Raw genomic sequence first — 10210 nt, forward strand, 5'->3', positions numbered from 1 at the left:
TTTACAGAACCGTGCTTCACTGAAAGATACGCATGACAATCGCAACTTCTGTCGAATCGCGATCTCGATTCCATTTCGATTTATCGTGCAGCCCTAATAAAAAATTTCAAAACCATATGAAACAAACATGAATACAAAGAATACATTTTGCAATACAATTTAAACTCGATTTTTAAAAGATTTTTCCAATAAACAATTCAGATTTGTCACTGACAGCTTTCCAAAAACACCAAATAGATGCTAACAACACAGAGACACCACACTGACGTAAGTGTTGGAAAACAGATCCTCACACTGAGTTTGCAATGCATGAGAAATCACGGTCACTAATAGAGGCATGCTGGTGTGTGTGTGTACATACCGAGGCTTGTGTCTTCTTTTGCATAGCCACATGCGAACAGTCTTCTGAATCTTGATGCAGGCACTGGCCCTGAAGCTCATTTTGTTCCTCACTGTGCCAAGTAAAAGAAAGTGGAAGACGATGTAACACTGCAAAGGTGAATGGGAGGGCGTGGGATGCTTCTAATTGCTTTTTTGAAAGGCAGTTTACTGTGGTTATGAAGGGTGACGTACATTTAATAACTGACAGTGTGCACCACTGGACCTTTTTCCAGCGGCTGCACACCAGCCACTTATTGACCTGTTTTACAAGCTCGGCCAGGTGCTCCGGATCGGACTTCATGATCTGGTCAAACTCTGCAAACTGAGGCAAACACAGACACACGTTAGGATTTATATAGCTGCATTTACGAGGTTCCCATGTGCACCAGCTTAATGAAAAAGTACAGCGGTTATAACAGTCTTGTATTATCCCAACCCTCATGAGAAATATCATAAGAAATTATCACCTTCCCGGGGCGAAAGAAAACCCTGGTCAAGCCAAACTTGTAATCGTTCTCGTTGAGGCCAAGTGCTTTAAACAGAGCCTGCAGAAGGAGACAATATAATCAGACAGTGCAGTGTGTACTTTATTAAATGTCTATCAGATATCAACAAGAATGGCATGACGGCGTCGAGCCTGTGCTTATGCTCGTTCATTTCAATGATGTTACATTTGATGTTTTTATGCCTTGGAAACTTAAACATTTGGTTTTCGGTGCTGTTTTTAACATTATTGCAAGAGTGACTTGTGAGTTAGAATCAGAATGATTTGAAAACAATAAACAAGTCAGTAATGTTTTCCGACTTCTGCCACTTTGCAGCTGAAGTGTTTATGAAGTTTGTAGCTGTTAAAGAGTTACATTATAGTGGAAAAATGTCCAGCTGGTATTGCAAATGAAAAACACAAATTGTTGTAAACCGTTTTAAAATGACATTTATAAAGCAAATATGTTCCTAAAATATGCTAATCCAAACTAAAGGCCTGATTTTTCATTATCTAAGTAACACATTTCTAAGAATTAGAAAATAGACTTTTAAAAGACTTTTCCTTTCCAATGAGCCAGTAAATAATTCAGATTTGTCACTGACAGCTCAGAAATACCAGATAGATGCAAAAACACCATGGCCACACTGTAACCGAGGTAGTAATGTTTTGCAACTTATACCACTTTCCAGCAAAAGTGTTTATGAAGATTATAGCGGTCAAAGAGTTACATTATAGAGGTAAAGATTTCCAGCTGTTGTTGCAAATGAAAAACATAAATTGCAAACAATTTTTTGGGTTTTGGGGGAAAAACAACATTTAAAGAAAAATATAAATACATTTTCAGACATAAAAAATGCTCCTAAAATATGTGAAAATCCAAAATAAAGGCCTGACAGGAATAAAAAAAACCTATTGTTAAACCTTAATTATACTCTAGACATTGCATTACAAGCATGATGCAATCGTCAGAATAAAGAAGTAATTTTCAATAACTGCAATCAATCATTAAATTGCAGCCTGCTCATATACTGTATTAGTATAGGATCTAATTGTACATTTTATGATGAAGTAAATACTTTATATTTAACCACGGGTGTATGATTAAAATGCAATTTGACTTTCAAATGCATCTGTAACTACCGATGATAAACCACTATCATTTATCATGGAAATCAATGAGGGATTACTCTGTGCGTGCTTTGGCACATGGATATGAAAGGTCATATAGCCTTTTCTAAAAATAATCCAGCTAGCCATCATCTATCATACTAATCCTAATTATATACACAAGAACATCATGTGAATAACAATAAGAATAGAAAGAGCTATTAATTTTAGATGCAAATCAAGATCAAAAACAATAGAGGTTTACTTTGCAAAAGAGTCGAGGATCAAGCCTTGTGAGCTTGTTGGGCATGTACTGCTTGTACATGTTGTAAAGCTCGTGAAACGGAGCTCGGGAGGGGAAGCCACCCTGCATCAGGTCCAGCACTGATACCATGCCTGAGAGGAGAAGAGAAGTACAGATCATGTAGCCAGTGAAGATACAGGATTTACTGCATTACAGACCAGAGCTGAAGCATGAACCAAGTTTAAAGGGAGATTCAACATCTTATTCTTTGTAATGTGCACTCAACCTGTAACTGAACACTATATGTGCTTGCCTTTGTCAACAAAATTCAAAATAATAATAATAATAATAATTTAATGTATTTTTTATACGTTTTTTAATGCTCACCAAAGCTACATTTATTGAATTTTAATGCAGTAAACTGTAATATTGAGAAATATTACTACAATTTAAAATAAGTTTTTTTTAATTTAATACATTTTAAAATTTAATTTATTCCTGTGATGGCAAAGCTAAATTTTCATACCATGCCTGAGAGGAGAAGAGAAGTACAGATCATGTAGCCAGTGAAGATACAGGATTTACTGCATTACAGACCAGAGCTGAAGCATGAACCAAGTTTAAAGGGAGATTCAACATCTTATTCTTTGTAATGTGCACTCAACCTGTAACTGAACACTATATGTGCTTGCCTTTGTCAACAAAATTCACAGAATGAGTTTATAGGAGTATAAACTAGGACACTTAGAACTTACTAAGTAGTACTTACTTGCTACTAGGCAAGTACTGTAGTTGATGAGTCTACATTTATCTCATGTGGTGCACGACTAGTCAACGAAGGTCTAAAGTATCGAACTAATTGGCAAATCGACATACCAGTGCAGCTCCTAGGATATACTTTTCTTATATCTCTTGCCTGAAAGTTTATTTCTAAAACTTTGCTAACAGCCTATAAAAAGCAATAACAGCAACCTTCAAAAACTCTTGTGGTAACACCACCTCCAAAACATAATGAAAAATCAGTGGAGCTCACATTTAATATGGCCGCACCATAGGCAATATCAGGATTTGTTTTAAAACGGAGCTTGCGACTGATGAGTGCTGTATATTTGTGACAGGTTTTCTTAAATTAAAATATTTGAAGCATTACCACAAGTGCTGCGAAATGAATTGGGAACCTAAAAAATACACCTATAAAATTGTATACATACCCGAGCACTGAAGCTGAGAAAGAATCTGAGCTCCTTCAAACTGGTGGCTCACCATCTTCAGATTAGGCTTGACACAACGGATAAAACTAGAGCCCTTTACAACACATACACATGAGAAATTATTATATTATTTATAGTTACAATAATATATTTTACGTTTATATATATATATATATATATCTCCTTCAAATGGCTCACCATCTTCAGATTAGGCTTGACACAACGGATAAAACTAGAGCCCTTTACAACACATACACATGAGAAATTATTATATTATTTATAGTTACAATAATATATTTTACGTTTATATATATATATATATATATATATATATATATATATATATATATTTTGCACCCTCAGATTCCAGATCTTCATAGTTGTATCTCGGCCAAATATTGTCCTATCCTAACAAACCATACATCAATGGAAAGCTTATTTATTCAGCTTTCAGATGATGTATAAATCTCAATTTAAAAAAATTGACCCTTATGACTGGTTTTGTGGTCCAGGGTCACATATGCTGATTTGGTGCTCAAGAAATGTTTCCAATTATTGTCAATGTTGAAAAGAGTTTTGCTGCTTAACATCTTTGGAAACCGTGATACTTTTTTCAGGATTCTTTGCTGAATAGAAAGTTCAAAAGAACAGCATTTATTTGAAATAGTGAATACAACTTCTGTAACATTAAAAATATCTTTACTGTCACTTTAAAATAAATGCATCCTTGCTGAATAAATGTTTTTTTTTTTCTTTAATCTTACTGACCCAAATGTTTAAACGTTAGTGTAAATGAAAGACAATATTTTCAGCAACAGCGAATAAAATAAAAAATAAACAAAAAAAACACTATTGTGTTTCTACGAAATTGCAAAAGCAGAGATAAATTTTAACAATCAAAATAGACAAAGATGTCAAATTTACAGCCACTTGCTTAGCAGCTGTATTTTAAAAATAAATAAATAAATAAAAATTAATTACAGCACCATTGACTTTTTTTGTTTGTTATTAAATACCAGGATAATATATCTTAAGGTGTTAAATATATGCATTAAATCATTTAACAAAATAAAATATAAAAAACAATAGCTAGATTTACTTTTTTGCATCATTGCACAGTCTGTGAAAAGGGTCCATACAGCATATTCTGGCCAAGAACGGCCAACTTAGACAGCCTGACATGCAAAGCAAACAAGCATATTTTGTTAATTTTAATGTGTCATTTACTAGTGCCATAAATCAGCAACTGTCACGTTGCATCATTTGCTGTGCCGCCTGGTTTGCGGCATGCATTAGACACACTCAGTAATAACCAAAACAAGGCCAACGTTTTTAAAATGAGTAAATAACCCATTACTCACTGTACTGCGTAGCTTTTCCAGTAGAAGGTTCAGTTGGGTCTATGAAAGTTAATCAGAAATGAAATGTGAGAGTGAGTACTGTACATTTTAATTAAGAGTATCTTTTCGTAAAAAAAATTAAAATAAAAATCAGTTTACACAGTTGTAGAATTGTGCTGCCATGCAAATGGTATCACACATTTTGACACACACACAGGAAGTTACAGTCATACATTATGCCGGTATTAGTCCAACTGTGAAGATCTTTTCTACAAATTCAGTATATAATGGTGACATAAATGGCATGGTGATGTGTTTACAGTGAAGGTTCTCTTAATGTATAAATTCCATGTGTATGATTTCATGACAAACAACTACAACAGACACCAAAAATGTGGCAGCCACACTGGCACAAAGACATGGCAATGGACCAAGTGGGTGAAAGCGGTTTGAAGAGAAGGGTGGGAGAAAACTAAGATCTGCATTTGTTTATGAGGTTGCAGGTTACGCTGTGGTGCCGGCACTGAATATTTCAGCCAGGCTTACCCTACAAAAGCTTCAGTTTTTTCACTTTTTTTCCTTGTTTCTCTTTACATATTTATTTCAGCCCCAGAACTTTTCACAGGGAAAGGCTGAAGAAACAGGAGAAGGTCTAAGAGAGGAAGACGGAGAAAGGGCAAATGTTAGAAGGAAAGGAATTAGATCACCAGGTAAAAGGTAAAACGTATCTCAAAAACTACCAAGAGGAACAAAAAGAAAACAACTTGATGAATAGCAAGCCCCACAAAACAAAATCTACAGCGGTCTAAAGACAAACATTTGAGGAACTCCTAATCTGAGGAAAGCCCGTAGTTTTGAGACCTTAATTTTTTTTTTGTCCTATCTTCAGGCCTGTTAACAACTTTTACAAAATGTGTTACCTGACTATCAGGAGAATAGTAATGTAAAGCTAAAGGACAGATTCACCTTGAATTTGTTTCCCACACTGATAAAGCTGAGTTTGCCAGCCTTCTGCTTTGAGTCCTTGGAATTGGAGTTGTTCTCAAAGAGATCCCGGACAAACTTGTCCTTCGACTCGCACACCAGGCTCTCCAAAGACATGTGGAGGGCGTCATTATTCTTCTCTACAAACTGGGTCTGCTCACACACATAACACCATACACACACACACAAAACCCACAAGACACAGAAATAAACACAAAGTCAACCTCACAAAAAAACCAACAACTTTACCAAAGGGATTCCCCCAAGGCCCCAATTGTTTTTACAGTGTGGCAGAAATTAATTAACTTATGTTAAACATTGTCACGTTACAGAACTAAAACAACAAGATGGTTTCCATACAAAAAGGGATTCAGAATGAACTAAGTGAATTGGGACCTTACAGTCTCATAGCACACGGCGCCAGCAAAATGTCTTATGATGAAGCCTTCATCATCTCTCAAATTCCGGTGGATTGTAAGCTTTGACTTCCTGGGCACCTGAAAAACCAACACACACAGAATTAAACTTTCAGCAAAATCCATCTTTGCAGCTGTATTTTTACTACTTCCTTCATATTTGGGTCTTGACATTGTTTGGACTGTCAGGGTGAATCACATTAAAAACTACCAAGAAATGCCCTGGTCATATTTAACCCCATAAATCAAAAGAAATAAAGTAGCAAACACAATTTTACATAAAGAAAATGTAGCCTAATTATGCATTGTGCCATTGTATTTTCAAGCACATTAAGTTACAGTAGCCTAATGTAATGCCAAAAAACGTACACTATGCATATTTGTAGTTTATATTTAGTTTAATGTATTATTTAATTTTAGCATAAGACATGTTTGTTGTAATAAGCCACATGGAAATATTGATGGCGGAAGATGCCTCCCTTAAAGGGATAGTTCACCTTCAGTTGCTGGTCCCCACTGACTTCCATAGTATGAAGAAGAAAAAAAAAAAAAACTATGCAAGTCAATGGGGACCAGCAACTGAAGGTGAACTATCCCTTTAAGGTGTGAATTTATTGCTAAACTGTAACATATTTGGAAACAACATTAGAATGGATAACAGGATAATGATGCTTCATCCAATATATTATTTAGGGAAATTAATGGAAATAATTGCTAATTTAATTCTTATAACACAAAATTAAAAATCAGGAAAAAAGGCCATCTTTCCCCACTGTGGTAAGATGACTCCCTATCTAGGGCAAAAGAGCCCCCCTACGTTTTTTAAAACACATATTTTTATGATTTTTTTAAGTGTCAGTAACGTGAAATACTAAATTAAACATTCTGTAACATTCAAGTAAATGTATGCATTTTGACAATTTAGTTGAATAATTAAATAATGACAGATCAGATGAATCCCAGACAAAGAGATACATCTGAATTACACTGTATATTTTTTGAATACAGGCCTATGTATTCAATTAGCCTATAGGTTATGATGAATAATGAGGATGTATGTAAAAAAAAAAAAACGTATTCCATCTCTTACGCCATCTTCCTCTAAATATTAGGCTACTCTTTAACAATCCATTAAGATATGTACATGTTGACACTGAAGGTCAGATGAAAATGCAGAGTGAAAAAAACTGACCTGTGGTCCAGAACGAAGGATAAACTATTAACTACTGAGGGGCTGTATGAAACTATCCTGCAGGCTGGTAGTTTAAGTTTTTTTTTCTTTGCTATACTGTATTGTATGGAACGATATTCCTGACAATTTTCAAAAGGAATTGCAAATTGTATTTTCAATTGCGTTTTTAATATGTGGACGCATAAATTGTGACAATCCAAATGCAATTGTAAATCCTGCATTACCGTTTGCATTTTCGCTTTCGCGAACGCACAGTGACTGCCAAATTTCAAATGAAAAACCAAAGTCCATTTGCAACTGTATTTCCCATGTCTTAGGAGTTACGAGCCTGTCATATTTAAATAGGAATATTAATTACCAGTCTGCTTTTTCACTCTCGCTCTTTTGGCATGTAACCTGCCAAAACTCAAATGGAATCGCAATTCCTTTTGCATTTGAATTTCCGATGTCTACATGGAAAGCTGCCAATCATCGTCAGGGGCGGGACTATACTAGGGGGCGTGTTTGTATTGGGAGGTGACGTCACTCACAGACGACCGTGCCGAATGCTCTGATCAATGGAGGTAATCGATTGGCTTTTGGAATGAACCAAACCATATCTTACAGTGAGACGGAAGTGATCTTTGTGCTTGCTGTGAACCGTCTCTGCAAAGTGCTGATCACTGGGCTGGGGAAGACGGTTCTCCTCATCCAGAATATCCAAGATACCCACCAGCTTTGCCTCAACCAGATCTGCAAAGCAGTAAAGTCACAGAGAGAAGTTTGGGACTGACGACAGAAACTTTTCATGTGAATGAATTAGAGTTGAATAGTAAATTAATATATTCAATCCCCCCGCCGAAGGTATTACCCAAAGTGAAGTAGAACTCAGCAAGTTTAATGGACGAATGCAAATTCTGTAGGCACACATGGACCTATTTGATAATCAGTGTGAAGGCATCCGTCATATGCATAATTCATCAGAGACATGCGCAGGTGAGAGAGGTGCGGATGCAAGCGCAGCCATGTATTTGCATGAGCAGACACCCGAGTATAATTGTGAGGTGATTGATGAGGAGACATGCAGGGAAAGGACCTATGCGTCCATTTGGAAGTCACAAGGACATGTGTTGCATCACTATCGAGAGAATTAGGAAAAGCAGAGCTGGCGAAAGTAAAGTGAGTTTTTCCCTTTGGAAAAGAAGTGACATCTGCGATATGCAAGGGTTTTTGTGCCTGCTTTTTGCGCCGCATCAGACGCAAGATGTTATGTTAAGCCACCTGCATACTGTGCAAACTCACACAAGCCGTTAAGATTTGACAGCTTGGGCAAAAAAAAAGAAAAAAGAGGTGGTTTCTTTTGCAATACATACGAGGAAGATCTTCAATAAGTCGTTAGGGGTTAAAATACTGACCGACTAAAAAGGTAAAAGGCATTGGTTCGGATACCTCCAGACAGCACTGTTCGGTCTGGTGATGGTATTTGTATTCAGTGAACCGGGTGAAGCTTTCACTGTGTGTCCTGAGATTGAACTGACTTTCTGTTTCTGACAGGGTGATTTGGGTCAGACTGCACTGCTCAAGTGATCACCTTTAAAGCCGGCATTAAAAAACTAAAACAGTGCGAGCTCTTCATCTTATCTCCTAAACCCTCTCCAGAGAGCTCAAGAGAGGTTTCTCCCAGGATTCATTCCTGTGTTATCTCAGGCACCCAGCATGGATTTCTGCTGGAATATTCATCTTCGGCATGATTTGTCCAGACAGCAACAGACATGGCGATGTATACAAATAACTATGTTTTGTCATCTGGGAACAGTTTTTTGACCTTTGAAGGTCAGAATTTGAGAAGAAATTACATTTGTGCTGTAGCACATTGGGTTTAGAGACCATAGCATTTCTACGTGCGGAGGACTTCATTATATTTAAGTTGGCGTCAATGGGCCATAGTGCATCCCGTAATGAATGGAATGGAGGAAGGACATTGTTATTAACAGCCAAAGGGACACTGACCTATGCAGTCCTGATTATCAACATAATGAACTTCATTCACTCCCAGGCCTTCTTTCTGATACAGCTCTTGCTCCTGGGGAGAAAAAAAAAACAACACAAGATAAAAGTGCATTGTTTTTGCTGAAAGTGGGAAAATGCTTAACTTAATCTGCTGGAACAAGAACGTCTCAAAAGAAGTTAAACTGGAATCATTAAATCGGAACAGTTGTGTGCTTGCAAAGAAAAAAGAATACAGATGAAATGACTTCATGCGTCAGTTTTAAGAAGGGCGTAGTTATGATTCACTGATCAATACTAAAAATCCCAATAACACTGATGACTCACCTCTTTCAGTATGCGTTCATTAAAAAACTGCTGCAGCTTTTCGTTACAATAGTTGATGCAGAACTGCTCGAAGCTGTTGTGCTCAAAATACTCTGAACAGGAATATAAAAAAAGCATTCTGTGATTCATGCGCTAGGTATATATCTAAAAGCATTTAACAGTTACACTATTTCAGAGACACTGTTAGTGAGAGCTAACTATCATTAATCCTACTGCATATTCTCAACCTTATTTCTGCATAAGACAAGCTAATAGCTAATGAATCACTTTGTCTGTTATATTCAATGACTCATATCCAGTGTTGGGCAAGTTACTTCCAAAATGTAATACATTATATATTACTAGTTACTGTCTTTTGAAAGTAATTAGTTACATTACAATATTACTGTCTCTGAATTGTAATGCGTTACACTACTTTTGAGTTACTTTTGAGTTACTTTCACCAAAATATCCACAGAAGTATAATAAAATGCCAAAATGTAGTTTATTGCTGCTCATTCTACACCCAGTGGAGGGTAATGTGCTAGGTATATAT

At 36.3% G+C, this 10210-nt stretch overlaps 1 protein-coding gene across 4 annotated transcripts in view; it reads right to left on the reverse strand.

Annotated features, from left to right (window-relative positions):
• The window catches only part of LOC107741840 (unconventional myosin-VI), a 72200-nt gene that overhangs the window by 40241 nt on the left and 21749 nt on the right, over positions 1–10210 (reverse strand). For all 4 annotated transcript variants that reach the window (XM_016554620.1, XM_016554618.1, XM_016554619.1 and 1 more), the window contains 11 exons: positions 9676–9767; positions 9352–9424; positions 7967–8094; positions 6156–6251; positions 5737–5907; positions 4792–4830; positions 3431–3524; positions 2241–2371; positions 849–926; positions 574–703; positions 362–452 (listed from right to left, as the gene is read on the reverse strand). In XM_016554620.1, coding sequence (XP_016410106.1) covers positions 362–452; positions 574–703; positions 849–926; positions 2241–2371; positions 3431–3524; positions 4792–4830; positions 5737–5907; positions 6156–6251; positions 7967–8094; positions 9352–9424; positions 9676–9767 — 1123 coding nt within the window. The remainder of the gene's footprint in view (positions 1–361; positions 453–573; positions 704–848; positions 927–2240; positions 2372–3430; positions 3525–4791; positions 4831–5736; positions 5908–6155; positions 6252–7966; positions 8095–9351; positions 9425–9675; positions 9768–10210) is intronic.

The sequence above is a fragment of the Sinocyclocheilus rhinocerous genome, unplaced genomic scaffold (assembly GCF_001515625.1).
Source record: "Sinocyclocheilus rhinocerous isolate Xijiao unplaced genomic scaffold, SAMN03320098_v1.1 scaffold1157, whole genome shotgun sequence".
NCBI lineage: Eukaryota > Metazoa > Chordata > Actinopteri > Cypriniformes > Cyprinidae > Sinocyclocheilus > Sinocyclocheilus rhinocerous.